Source organism: Trachurus trachurus (assembly GCF_905171665.1).
Source record: "Trachurus trachurus genome assembly, chromosome: 12".
Lineage (NCBI taxonomy): Eukaryota > Metazoa > Chordata > Actinopteri > Carangiformes > Carangidae > Trachurus > Trachurus trachurus.
Genome location: NC_139908.1, coordinates 17,479,840 through 17,495,115, shown reverse-complemented (window position 1 = coordinate 17,495,115; position 15,276 = coordinate 17,479,840). Strand labels below are relative to the sequence as shown.

Sequence of the window (15,276 nt, the reverse complement as noted above, 5' to 3'; positions counted from 1 at the left end):
AGCCAAATGAAACTCTAAATGACTCTTTATCAGAGAATTTAACTCATTTTATTTGTCATTGTTGTTTCCTTTCCTGGAAATAAAACAATAAGATTATGTAAACTGTCACGCTGATTCCTGTGCTCAAAAAGTCTAAATTACACTTGTCCATTGACACAAATTAGGCTTCCTCCTCTCTACATACCACTTGTGCGCAATGCAGAAAAAAAGAACGACATCTGGGTGTTAAAAAGGCTCTTGAAACTTCCAGAAAGCTGTGTGTGACAGCTCCCACTTCCTCCTGCCAAAGACACTTGGTGCTTTGCCATCCTCCATGTTGAAGCGCTCTGGAATTAATGTTTGTTATTTGACTTCTCCATTTCCTTGCAAAAATAACTTATCTAAAACCAAATGCAGTGAGTGAGTTATGTATCATTCTTTTTTCTGATTTTCAAACCATATTTCATGAAAACATCTATATGTAAATCAATTTTCTTTCTAAAGGGAAAGGAAAGTCTGCGTGAAAAAAAAAATACAGATGTCAGAGTTAAAGCAGAAGTGAGTGATATATTTGTGTTAATATAAGTCTTAAATAGTTATATCTTCCGACAGCAATCACTTACATAGAGTGTTTGGACCGAAACACGGGTCTGTCAGTCCCTCTGCTCTGCTCTGAGCCGAAGAGAAAACATTTATCGTATCCTACAGTTTTTATCCAATGAGGAGAGAGAACGGCATGCAGGGCTGTGTGTGCAGCCAAGGAACGCCGTGAATGTGGTGACGTAGCGACGAGGACTGTTATGGTGCGTTCAAGGAAACTCGTATTTTTCCGACCGTGAAGTGGTACCAGTTCGATCTGGTACGAGTTCACCGGTCGGAAGTTACGAGTGGCCGTTATAGTGACTTTCACCGGTAAAACAGGTCGGAAAAACACGAGTGGGTTGCCTGGAACGCTACAAAGTCGTAAGTTGTGACTTGAAGCTGTAATTTACGATTTCAAAAGCCTGCCTGGAACGCAGCATTAGCGAAAACGACCGGATCACTCACTTCTGCTTTAATATTAAAAATGTAGTATTCAGAAAAGCACACAGGAAGCTGTGTTATATATTCTACAGATCACAATGATGTGGTAAGGAGTTTCACATTAAGGGCCAATTTAGATACTGGCTGGTGCACTGCATATCATATCTCCATGATTTCTGCAGATTTAAAGCAAACCAGAGGTTCTTCACTTTCTACTATATTAAAAACCTTTATGTCCCATGGGTGTTTTTATTATATTAGAACTAGTTAGATTTCTATGCTGATTCACATCTGAGATTATTAAACAATCATTTGATTTGAATATGATAAATAAAGATTTAAATATATATATATATAAAGTCAAAACATCTAGGAAATGTCAAGTTGGTGTTTTCTGTGATCTATGTTCTGCTCCAGAGGATGAGAGATGTGAGAAAGAGAACCTTTTCTAGTTTTTTTTTAGGACTTTTTTCCTGTAGGAAAGAGCTGAGTGCTGGAATAGGCCGACCTGAGCTCTCTCTCTCAAGGTTGTAAATCCATCTTAAAATATACCCTTGTACTAAATGGCCCCACATAACATGGCAGTTTCCTGCAGGTCAAAGCAATTAACGGACTGAAAAGGACATAAAGTGGGAAATATCATTCTGTCTGGTTCAAAACAAGTCGGCATCATGTGTGATCATAAAGCAGCTGGGAAAGGACATGATTCATAGTGAGAATGTGATCACACTCACATGTTGCTCGTAAACACCAGGCTGCGAAAAATGAATTAAAATGTCCCAAAATTCTTTGCTAAAAGTGATGTTATGAGGCTACAATATTTCTGTCATAATTACAGCCTCAGATCTGAAGCTTAGCACTAGTCCATTGCTGATGTACACTGTTGTACATCAGTGAAATTGTTTAGATATTAATTTGGTGAGCCATGGCTGGATTCCCTTCCTGACCTGAAATACTACAAGAAAAATGTGAATCTGAGATACTTTGACTACTATTGTAAATGTTAGTTCAACCTCAAAAAGCCTCACTGACACAACAGGCGGTACATTTGCGACTGGACTGGAAGATAAGGCTGCCATGCATATTCATGGCTCCCAAGCAGAGAAGATATCAAAGGCTGAACCCTATCACTTAGACACGCATTAAGGACACAGCTGCACAGCTGAGTCTTCCAGTGGCAGGAAGACGACAGTCCCACATGTGTACTGTATGGTGGGAAATGCACATGCAGATATCATGAGCAGATACTGTACATAAACCCAGGCAATCTCAGAAAGTAGTCTTTCGCATGACATCGGTATCATAGAGAGACAGACAGCTTCCAGTGCAGGTTATCTTTAAACAACCAGGGAAACAGCTGTGCAACCTCAGCTTCAGGCCTCTTTATTCCCACAGATGCACAGTGGAAAGCATGGCGCCACTTTCATTTAGACAGAGGGACAATGAAATGGACCAATGCCCTGGGTGGTAACCAGAAAAACCCAGAAAAATAAGAAATAACAGTCCTATATTACCTGAACACATCATGCAATGAATTTCATTTTCCCAGTTTGAACATTTTTCTGAGCCGTTTCTATTTTTAAAGCTCACTTCCCAAACACTACTTAATTTACCCAACCACATAATCTTTTAAAGGGCCTCCTTAAAATTTGTGCTACTTGTAGCCTGAAGTCAAACAGCAGCCTGCTACACCATCTTGTGCACATTTGATATCAAGCCAGAACCACAACTTCAATAATGCAAATCTGACATATCCAGAATATGTTTAGATCATCAAAGCAAATACAAGAGCATATGTACCCATTTCATCTCGATTAACGTTGCCTTGTAAACACAGCTGAAGCCTCTGAGCTACACCCAGTCCAGTGCAATTATCTTCATATATGTGAGGCGTTCACAATTGGCACGTTCTTTGGGTGTGCTCCAACACAAATGAGGCGATTCAGACCAGCAGAAGCTATTTAGCACGAACTGAGGAGCAGACACAAATCTCACCTTTAACAGCTGTGAGAACAGCCACCGCGACAACAAGGAGCAGCAAACGAAGATGAGAGTTGAGCTTCATTTCAGCAAAGTTGGAGGTTGTGGTCAGTCAGTCACTCTGCTGCGCGCTCCGGGGGCGCACCAGGCTAAGCTTTGGTGACTTTCTCAACTCGGCTGGAGGAAACCGCTGGAAACAAATCATTACATTGTCTGATGTCCGGTGAAGTTACTCCCTCTGACTGTTAAAGGATCAAGCACGAGCAATAGCAAAATAATAATAATAAAAAATACTGCTTCAATTCCTCATCCACACTAGAGCCTTCTCTTCTCTTGTCCGCGCTTGTGTTTCTCCCACTGGTGAGAGGGATGTTTTCCTCCGGTACCTCGGCTCCGGCTGACACGGTGGGACAGCAACAGGCTCAACTATTCCCATGCTAGAAATCAGTAAACATGTGCCGTCTGTCAGATTAACGAGGACCACGTGGGTAATCGCCGGTAGGGGAAGAGCTGCGCGCAAATTAAATGCACATGAGGTCAAGAGGATCAGTAGAGTCTCCACGAGTCATTTTAATGTTGATTTAACAAATTAAGGATATGATTCTAGGCCAAAGGGCGAAATTATACTATGGGCTGGAGGCACCATGATGATTATAAGTGCTAGATTTGCTGTAAATATGAAAAATAGTAGTTTAGATAGTAGTTCCAATTGATTAAATCATTATCTCTTCATCTACAGTATATATGTGATTTCACTATATTAGTTAGTTTCTTATTGTATCCAGGGTCGTTGCTAGGAATTCTGGGCCCCCTGAAAGAATACTTAAGTGGGCCCCTGACTTTTCCACTTTTTTTCTTAGACTACGTATGTATTATCTTTTTTTATTTAGCCTACTTTTTTGATGCTAATGCAGCATTACTATGAGTATTAGTCAGGGTCTTACGCAGAATAATTCAGTCATAGAAAGATAAGACTACTGTTTTTTTTTTGTTGTTTTTTTTGTGGACCCTACTGGGCGCTGGGCCCCTAGAATTATCATCACCTTTCTCCTCTACAACGGCCCTGATTGTATCTAAAGTTATTCCTAAAGGAGACCTTTGTATCAGCTTTGTGATTACTGCAGAAACTATTTGAAGGAGATAAAAGTTTAGTGTGGGTCTGGCCAGCTGTCAGCTGCATACTCCCAGTCCATAGAATCACATGAGATCATACTTGGTGTGTATGATGGAGCAGATGGATATACTATAGCCTTGTGGCACCACAGCACCGCCATACATTTGGCAACAAACATGGGTGCAGATTACTTTCTTTTAATCTTGTATGGCTCCTGATGGACGGCATGATGTGGATGTGATTATTTACAATTTGTGTCAATGCAGTATTTGTATATGAGGTTAATTAAAAATGTACTTGTTTCTGTGCAGCTGCAGGCCACATTTAATTTCCAATGCCTTTTCTATTTTTTTTTTATGTGCATCATTTTGTCTGCCTTGACAAAAATTCTATACACTTATTATAATGAGGAACACTGAGCATCAGTGAGAGTTCAAAGCCATAACTGAAATAACATGCAACAACCAGGCAGGGAGACTATAATATGAGCAGCTTTGTGACTGAGAGCGAGCTGAGGAGGGGGTGATGCAGTTTAAGCACTGTGGCATCCATCCACTGTGGCTCGGGAGACTCTTGAGACATGTGACTAAGTGCTGACATCAGATTTGCAGTACAGTGGCTTTAATGAGTGCGGCCGGGCTTGTCCCTTCTCCCACACCGCACTAAATACCTATACTCTCCAACAAATGTGACAGAAGACGTCTGCCATCCAAACCACAGTGCCGCCGCCTCGTTTCCTGTTTTAGTACAAGGTGGCATGAGCAGGATGGCAGCATTATTCATGCAGACTTCATTGGCGAATAAACATCTCTCCTGACAGCAGAGGCTGATTGAAATAAATCCGTGCCTTATAGAGACTTTTGGGGGTCTCAAACTGCCAATAAAACTTTGAAGAATTAATGGAGTCTGCATTATTCAGGACAGGAGCTTGATTTTTACTGAACACCTTGCTGTGGTGTTTACAGTGCAGGGATGGGACATGCATTGCCTTTTAAAGTCACTGAGCTTTAAATGAAGCAGTTTGTCTATGTTTTTGGCTGGATATGATTATTAAAACTGACAGAGGCAGAAGCCACCGACTATTGAGTCTGGGAACGTCTCCAGATCTCTGTTGTTGTTGTTCCATAAATGCAGCATGCTGTTGGTGCTGTTACAGATGACAGAGGTGGTCGGGTGCACTGTGGGTGACTCCGATACTCAATACAGAGCTGTAGCCAGGTGGCTCAAAGATTTTTGGAGGTCATTTGATGTGGAGGAAGCTGGGTCAAGACCCAAATCCCTGTAATTATTTATTCATTTTCTTTTTTAAATAGGAAGCTGTGCCTGACTGAGCTGAACAACAGATAAACAGGAAAAGAAATTTCCTCAGTGCGTCTAGGTCAGAGCCAAAGCTCGGTCAGGGATACAGGAGAAGTTTGATTGAAATATCTCAACAACTGTTGGACGGGTTTCAATTAATATTTTGCACAAACATTCTCAGTCCTGAGAGGATGAACCCGATGACTTAACCCTCAGTGCTACCATGAGGCTGAAAGTGTTGTTTTTCATTGCCATGAACCTTGGTTCAGATTGTTGTGTTGTGGTGATTTGTTTTAGCTCCATCATCAGATTAAGGTTTTAATATGTCCAGTAGTTTTTGATGTAATATCTGCCTCAGCAGTACTTTATGTTTATAGTGTTACGTGAACTCTTGAGTCTCAAACAGACTGCGACTCATAACCTAACATTACCCAAAGAACAGAATAATCTGAACAATACTTGCTCCTAGTCTGCTGAACAGCGTTTTGGCCTCAAAACATGATAACATGGATAATTCAATACAGAAATTGAAAACTACAAAGGAGTTATACACAATCAATCTTAAAGCTGTACAGCACAGCACTGGTCAGCTGTTATTTTTTTAAATGTGCTCTTCAGTAGCCTACTAATATAATCTGATGTGATTTGCACAGTGTTGGTGGCACTACAAATTCAGAAAAACAACTTCATCAATTTGACATGTTTCCAGGACGAAGCAGACTAGACTAAGACTACAGCTACACTGGCACTGCATGTTTGGAATAATATCTCAATCAATTATAATAAACCAAACAAACTCACCCGATTTTCAAACATCACTAATGGGTAGCTGTCAAGAAGCACTGAACAAAAGCCCAACAGTCTGTCACTTCTTTGTGTCTTTGTGTCAGAAACACTGAACTTGCGTTGTCAATTTTTCCAGCACATGTGTCAAATTGGTGAAGTTGTTTCCTGAATTTGTAGCAGGTTTGTGTTTTAGTACGTTGAGCTCTCCATCTACTCAAAAAAATTTATTTGAAACGAAAAAAGCAGCTTTTTACAGGATACATTAAATACGCCACATTATAGATATATACACACTCATCACTGTGTGCAAAAAAGCCAGGACAGGTTGTATCAGGATCGGCTGAGGAACCTTTCACCTGGATGCTGACATCCACATGAACTATAACCAGCCTGTGACTGCTCAGTGCAGACCGGGGTCACCACATGATTAGTGGGTCTATTAACCTTTACAGACAGCAATCCGGCTCAGTGATGGATACTCGACCATAGAAATGCTCCGTCTTAATAATTCCTCAAAACCTCTTATTACTCCCCATCAGCCAAATGGTTATAAAATTAACTCTCATCAATCCATCAAACAAGGGTCAGGTCAACTCAGCGCAGGTTCATGGTGCTGATGCGACACTGACGATCACATGGATGGAATGGATGATAATGACAATGAAAGTGGCACAAGAAGAGTCAAGAAAAAGTGTTTATAAAGGCATCAGTATGCAAACAGCCATTGTTCCCTATCTTGATCTCAAAGGCTGAAGTCCTGTCTCTGAACATGAAGCTGCTGGTTCATCTCACCTGTGTAATAACACTTAGCACCATGACCAGCTAGGAGGCAGTCAGCCAGTCAGGCAGCTCGTCCTCTCAACACTCATGGTGCTAGAGCTCTGAGGGCTCTCCAGCCGAGACGTGCCCCGTAGACGTCTCCCACTCCAAGTGGTCAGAGCTGAAGATGAATCACCGAGGCGAGGCCGGCGCCCTGAGCTGCTTCCCTTCGCTGACATCAGCCGGCATCCTCCAGCTGATGACGAATGATGGCTCATTTTGGAGCTTGGCCGTCGTAAACTTTAGTTTTCCACCTCTGCAGGATGCCTCGAAAGAGCATTGGAGCCAGGTGGTGCATCTCTCCACCAAACAGTCCACCCTCACACCACTGTGATGGACAGCTAAGAGGTTTGCCTCCAACTGCCTGTTGGGAAACAAATTAATGTTGGTGTGGATGGATGGACGCAGGTAAACTTTTCAATGTGATCCAACTTTTTTCTTCTTCTACTCTACTCAACTCCATGTCATATCAAAGAATCAGGTTATATTTTATTGCTGCTGTTTTCATAGACGCAAAGAAAATATTTTTATTTATGTATGCAAAGCTGGATTACCAAGCAGTAAAAACTGGCAACTGCCCCAGGGCCTCCTACCCTCAAGGGGGCATAAAGGCTGCAGGTTCACTGCATGGCAATTAGTTTGTGGTAATTTCATTAATTGCAAATACACATTGCAATATTAAGTGAAATGATGGAGGTCTTGAGGCAGTTCTTCCATTTTCAATCCAGGCTCTGTCTTGTGAGGGACTGACTTGAAATGTTAATGTTTCTATTATGTCATTTTCCTAATGAACATGTGTGTCTGCACGAGAATTCATCATGTGATAATTACAGTTTCATATGTTAAGTGTTAAATTGTGAAATTATATTAATTGCATGTGCCTAAATCTACCACCTGCTATGAACGAGACATGTCCATGTCTTTTAGAAACTCCATTAGTGTATGTTCAATCACATTACCATGATCTAATGCACAAGATTATCCTGGCAGCAGCACTAGTTGATGCCCCCCCCCCCCCCCCCCCCCGAGGCCCTGGGGCTGGTTAACGCAGCCCTGTCGGTATCCAGAGAAGCATAAAGAGTCCAGTTATCATATGCAAAGCAATATAATACCATACACAGCCTCTTTACCACACATCCTCTCTATAGACTTTGTGATGTTTTCTAAACTGTTCAAGCTCTGAGACTTCAAACGAAATCTCCCGCTGTATATCAAAGTCGAATTAAAATATTTTACCTAGGAGATCCCCTGCTGTGATTTCGGGGTAGGGGGGTCAAATAGATGTTGAGTGTTTAACTGGCACTCCGAGGTTTTGTGAAATATTCAGAAAGGCCAGGAGAAGATGGATGTCTCCTCATACCCCCCTCTGGTGGCGTGGCAGACGGGACGAAAAGCAAGATAGAGAGGTTACAACTGGCGAGAATTTTAAACATCCTCTGGCCCTCGGGAACCCCAGAGACTTACAGCTCAATATAGATCTGTTGGATAGTGAGGGGAAAATAAGGGCAGGAGCAAGCTGAAGAGAAGGAGAGGGGGAGGAGGAGGTGGTGGGTGGGTGGGTGGGTGAGGAAGAAGACAAGGAAGGGAGGGAGGGTGAGAGTATGAGAGGAGAGGAAGGACAGGAGAGGAGAGGATCAGGCAAATGTATTAGAGGCAAGAAAACAAAGATTCATTGATTTACAAATGCAATCTCCTCTCTCTTACCTCTCTGAGAACAGAATGGGTGTTTGAGCTTCACCCAGCTGAAAGACTGCAGTGTTTTCTTATTTTCACTGTGGCCCGCTCTGAGTCTCTGAGGTTCGTTTCCTGCTTAAATCAACATTAAAATTAAGCAAATGGTAAAAACAAATATGCATATAGAGGAGGGTGTGAAGAGGAAGCAGGAGGAGAAGGATGAGAGGGAGGCAGAAGAAATGTAGGGACTTTTTTTTTCTCCAAGTTCAGCCCTGTGGAGTTTTTGTGATGTGAAATTTGTGGTAACTGTGACATCAACACATTTTTTCTTTTAAATCAGACACTTAAATATATTTCCGAGGCTTACACTAGTAGTGCATACGTGATTTCCCTCATTATTAAACCACAGTCCTCACAATCCCAGTCACTGTCACGACACAACTGAAAAGCACTGCTGCCCTCCTGAGGACTGTGGTGTAACAGCAAGACAATGCCACCAATGGGTGACTGAAATAACAAGATTGTGGAAAATAAAATGTGTAGATGTTTTAGCTGATGTTTTGATAGTGGTTTATTTCATGCACTTTTTATTTTACGGTAAATAGCACAAGGAGAGTAAGGTGATACCAACCTTACCCTAATCGTAACCCTAATTACAAAACAATAATTCATTTGGCTTTTTATACAGATATACTGTAATGAGAGAATTAGAAATATATGGCCATGTTAGTAGGCTAAAGCAACAGACCTGAGAATGTGTATTTCTCATCATACACCATAAATAATAATCACTGTTTCACATATTTGTTTTTCCTCCACTCTTCCCATGTGCAATCAAAATCACCTTTATAATTATTTGATAAACATTTCGTACATAATTCACTAAATGACTCTAAATGGCATGTGAATATTAACTTCACTATGTTGTTTATGATTAACTGGGAACATTTTACACTTTTATATTTTGAATATAGTGGATGATATTATTATTTTCATTTTATTCTGGTTCTAATAATCTGAGAGGAAGCACTACACCTTATACATTACAGGAAGTGTCATCTTGCTCATACAACATTTTCCACCTGTTAAACATGAATAGTCATGCAGTTGTCAGATGTGTTATTTCTTGTTTCAGATTTCTGTAATGACACAAATTGATGGCGTCAAAGAAAACTATTGGATCTCTCATTGTGAACTGATTCATGCTGGCTCACTCACTGTATCTTACCAAGACTGAGTTTTTTCCCCTCCAGTCAGAGAGTAATGGATGAGAGTCAGCACAACCCGGTCCATCTGTTAGACTTCAGATCTCATTTAACAGCAGTTCACTCTCAGTTCAGTTTGTTGTTGCATTGAGTCCTCGTCTGTCTAATGCCTTGTTGAAAGTTATCTATGTTCTGTCCTGAGTGGCAGCTTACAGCACCACTTAACGAAAGTTACAGTTCTATGAGTCCCAGATGACCACCAGAGGCAGTGCTTTAAGCACTGGATAACTCCACCCGCTTAGCCCATGTCGAGTATGAATATCAACACCCATGACTGCTGCATGACCTCCGGGAGGCTTTATCTCCAGGTGTCAGCAGGTGATTTTGGCTCCCAAAATCTGCTCACGAGTGCACAAGGATTCTGAGTGACTGAGCACTGTTATTCAGGACTCGTAGAACCACAGTTACAATGGACCCCACTCTGAGCGATGCATCTGTTATAACAGCCTCTAGAAAGGAAGGGATAGCACCCAGAGGCACATCCCTGGCAGGAATGCCCTGTTTCTCTCACACCCTGATCAGCTTGTGCCTGTGTAAGTTGGGGTCCGGGTGAAAGCTCTTCAGCCGAATCTGGAGGGGGCATAATGACAAAAGGCAAGAGGTGTATGGCAGTTGATGCAGCTGTCACCTTGTCCATCAACTGCAGTAACTGGACGAAAGACAGCTGCTTGCCTCTCTTGAAAAGGAGAGGATGTTGTCCACACGTCTCTTTGACAGGTAGGCCCCGATAGGATCTGAGTCCAGGGTTGGGATCAGGCAGCTCTCCTCCGTGTTGACCGTGAGGCCCAGCCGGGCCGCATGCATCAGAAGACGAGTCATATCCTGGACCACCTGGGCCCAGGAAAGGCATGCAACAGCCAGTCATCCAAATATGGTAGAAAATGCATTGCCTCCAGCCTGCAGAGGTGCCTGAAATGCAAACCAAAAGGCAAACTGCAGGAAGGCATGATGACGATCTGCGATGTATGCAGGTATGCATCTTTTAAATCTATGGATGTGAACCATTTGCCCTTACTTATCGCACACAGAGCGTCTGCTGTGGTCAGCGGAAGGTCAGGGGAGTCCGCCGTCTTTCTTGCGGACAATAAAGTAGGTCGAGTAGAACACCCCAGGCTGAAACAGGAGGTCCACTGATATGATGGCGCCCTTGTCCAGGGGGGCGGACATCTCCTGGGATAAGGCCAGGGCCTTGGCCAAATCATTGATGACTGTCTTCTTGATTCAGCCGAAGACTGGGGGCCGGTGTCAAAACTGCAATTCGTGGGTCAAGGTGGCAACTATACCCAGGGATCTGGTAAGCAGGTAGCCGAGTGTCAGAGCTGCCACCGAGGGAAGCAGCCAACCACCGGCCACGTGGCCCACGGCACTTGGAAGAGCCAGAAGGACGGTGGTCGGGCTTGGAGTCCTGAGGTTTGAGTGGTGCAAGGTGGGAAGAAAGTCACTTGCTAGCTTCCTTGTGTTCAGCCACGAAGTACGCTGGCCACTCTGGAGAGGCGGTTGTGGAGGAGCCCAACAGGTAGATGGAAAAGCTCTTGGCCTGCTGGAAGTAGACTCTTTTGCGAGCCGCCGCTTGGCCCCACCTGCCTTCGCAGTGCGGTCCGGTACTTGCAGAGCAGCAGATCCCAGGTTCAGCTGACACCAGGCACAGGACCTTATGAGTAGCCTTCATTAGAGGTGGCTGTACCAGCCAAACATGACGGGTGCCAGTCATGTGTCACAGACTGCATCATCACATCCACCTGTGCATCCTGCATCGATGCTGACAGGGCAAGAAGTGGGAGAGAGTGTTCCCAAGGCGACCGACATGTGCTACCATGTTGTAGGCCCTGTAGATGTAGCCATCCCTGACCTTACACTGGGCAGAAGGGCACTCCTCCGGAGTCACAATCAAGGCCACAATTGTAGGCGAAAACCAACCACAACTGAGCTGTGAGAGGGCGGGTGGAAACACCACTTTCACCAACACAATTGAATCCTTCAATAGCACTTTGAATACTAAACAGCAAAACACAGAAAACAGTTATTAGCATTCAGCTTAACACTGACTTGCTACTAGATCCCTCAGCAGTAGGTGATGCTGGAAAGGGGGTTAGGGGACTGCTGCAGGAGACTCTGTAAGGTTTGAATGAAAACGTGTACTGTAATTGATGATTTGTAATGTGTGGAACTGTTTTGTCAGAAACCTTTTCAGTTGTGAAGCTCCACAGAATATTTACTGAAGTGTAATATGCAACCAATGACAAAGCAAAGTATTTGTGATAAACACTCGGCCTAAGTGCACTCTTCCATTTTTGGGCTACACATTTAGAGCAAACTTTTTATGTAGTGAATGTGCCTCAATTACCAGAAAATCCTCTGAGAGAGAAACAGCTGGAATACATTTGAGTGCACCCATTAGAACATAGCTTCTATCGACAAGCCCTCTGCCCATAAGAGCCACTAATAGTCGGTCAAGTCTCAGTTCTCTGTTCATTTATTTGACAAGAAGCATATTACTCTGCAGATGGCTGTGATTAGATGCCACAAAAAAATAAACCGTGACACAGAGATTTTGCTGTTATTTGCTTCAAAATGTGTGCTAAATAAAAATGAACCTGAACCTGAACCTGAACCTGAACCGAGATGTCTAATATTGATCCTAAATCACAAGCCCTAAAATATGTTCAATAAAGTATGTGTAGGGCTCAGGTTCGTACATCATTTCAGGTGGCTGACTGACCAGATTACAGTATGTGAGATACATAAAGCATTTAATGCACATTTTAAAATATTACCTCCATTAATTTGTGTGATTTGGAGAGAATTAAAATAAATCCCAACCCATCAATGAGGGATTTGAAGATGTGACATGAAATTTTTCTCCCTTTGCAGAAACCTTTATGAATTAATTACAGCTTAAAACTTTACCAATCTGATTCCATGTTGATCCATATAAGGAATCTCCATTTGCTTTAGCTGAAACTAACTCTATGGCAGATAAATAACACACACATTCTCAATGACGATGACGCCCCCTCATTTCATTATTGTGGATGGAAATAAAAAAGGTGGGAATTAAATTTGGAGATAAGAAATAATAGTATCCTGAAATGAATAAATGTTATTAAAAAAAATAAAAATAAAAGACAAAAAATAAGTTAATCAATAAACAATAGATTTATTTATATATGTATACATTTACCTGATTAATTTATTTTTATTTATTCATGAAATTATCTATTTATTTACTTATTTTTTATTTTAAAAAAGGCATTCCATAAAAACGTTGTATATGTATACTGTATGGAGTTAAATAAATTCATACCTCTTCCCACTACTTTCAAATATGTACAGCAATTAAGTGACGTGGTCCCTTCAGTGAAAACATACTGAAGAAACAAGACACACAAATGAAGATGAACAATTATTTTCTAAAAAATATCAAATTTAATTTAGATATAAAAGTTGTATTTTTTTCACATGCACACCCACACACAATTAATCACCATAAATACTGTCCAATGATTTCTCTTTTTTGTCTTCTTTACTTTTTTTTTTTTTTAACTTTGATTCACAAAGCAAGCACATACGGTGGACTGATACATCTGATTTCAAAGGACACTATGGAGAATGCTTGCAGTCTTTTACAGGGAGAGGAAAAATCTCAGTGCACTAAAAAAAAGGCTGTCGTAAAATCAAGTAGAAACATTTATAAATTACCTACAAATGGATCAAAGTACAAAAGAGCTACAGTGTTTAGAGACACTACACCCATTCACAAGAGAATGATTTTGGTATTGGGACACCATATGGTTTCAACTGCGTGAAAGACTGAATGAGAAACTAAACACCTTTGGAAACATAATCAGTGTAAACCTGTTCCTGAACTCTTCCTACATTCCTTTTTGGCAACCCTCTCTCATCATTGTCATTTCATCAATAATATAAACAAAATATTTCACACAATAAACTCAGAACTGACTCATCCTTCAAGTGCAATAAGACAGAAAGGACAACTGGAGATTAACAGGATAAAAAGGACATTCAAAACTAAACAGAGAGAATATTTAAATTATTAAAGCTATCCCTCCTGTTTGTAATTGAGTTCTTGAGTGCTTTTATTCACCACCACACCACAGCACAAAATGTTGGTACAGTTTGCAGACTCTTCCTCTCAGTAATGCAAGTTATATATAAAAATGGTACTCCCATGATCTTACATAATAAAATAGATAATAGCATTAGCCAAATAAGAGGTGAGCAAGTTGTGTTTCAACTATTCAACAAATACACATTAATGTGATCAGTGAGACTGAAGATTAGCATTGCAGTTTGAATGATGATAGGAAAAAAAAGAAGTTTTTGTCACATCCAGGTTTCTGTACAAAACTGAATGAACTTTCCAGGCTGCAGATTTTCTCATTTTATTTCCAGTTTACCTAAAAAAAATAAATAAATAAAAAAACACCAAACATTTCTCAGTAGCTGAAATTGAAATCCTGGCTGTGGCAGGATGCGTGTGAATGTGTGTGAGATATGGAAAATGTGCCAATTCATGCTGAATTACAGAATTCAAATAAGGTTTATCACCTGAATTGGTGCCAAACCTTTAATAGACTTCCAAACAATTGTAAAAACAAACAACTGAAATGCTAAGAGTCAGTGTCACTAATCACATAGACGCTTGAATTAAGATTTGGGTGCTGTATTTTCACTCTCAGTGCAGCCTGATCTGTCACACATTTTTTGGAGCTTTTACACTGTCAATAAATTGAATAAGAAACAGATTTCATAGACAGTGTACAGACTGAATATGACATAATTCCTCCTGATCTGATCATATTTTCTGTTGCAATTCTTTTAGTGGCATTATGCAAATAGTTTTTTTTTTTCTTTTCTCAAGACTTGATTGAATATCAAGCATTAGTCAATGGAGCAACAGCAGCATAGTGGCACTACAGCACATAATTCATAAGATTATCCAAGATCATAGGAATGAAGTAAAAAAAAATCTGATCCGTACCAGATTCCCTATACAAGCTTTGTATGGTATAGAGTCAGACCTTACAGTATACAAGTCATGTAGAGCATAAATGTTTCCAGGATACAAAATGTATACTCAAGTTAAATAAGTTAGTATTTGTCTCCACAGACCTCAGGTACATGCAACAGAACCAGAGCACAATCCACGCGTTTGCCATTTTGATTAGAGTTTCTATATGAGGCTTTAGCATTGGCCCTCTATATCAACATGGGACAACAGAACTAAACAGTGCACAGGCAATGGAGGTAGCAGCACATCACAAGATCACAGGACCAATAACTACATGGCCTCTCCGTCAGAAAAATAAAATGAAA

General features: G+C 41.2%; 1 protein-coding gene across 1 annotated transcript in view; it reads right to left on the bottom strand.

The window, feature by feature from the left end:
• Positions 1-3,067, bottom strand: part of LOC310994613 (transmembrane protein 132D) — a gene marked incomplete at both ends in the record, with an annotated part of 28,807 nt that extends 25,740 nt beyond the window's left edge. The window contains one exon of the mRNA XM_083983352.1: positions 2,998-3,067. Within this exon, the coding sequence (XP_083839478.1) occupies positions 2,998-3,067 (70 nt within the window). The remainder of the gene's footprint in view (positions 1-2,997) is intronic.
• Positions 3,068-15,276: the final 12,209 nt, after the last annotated feature.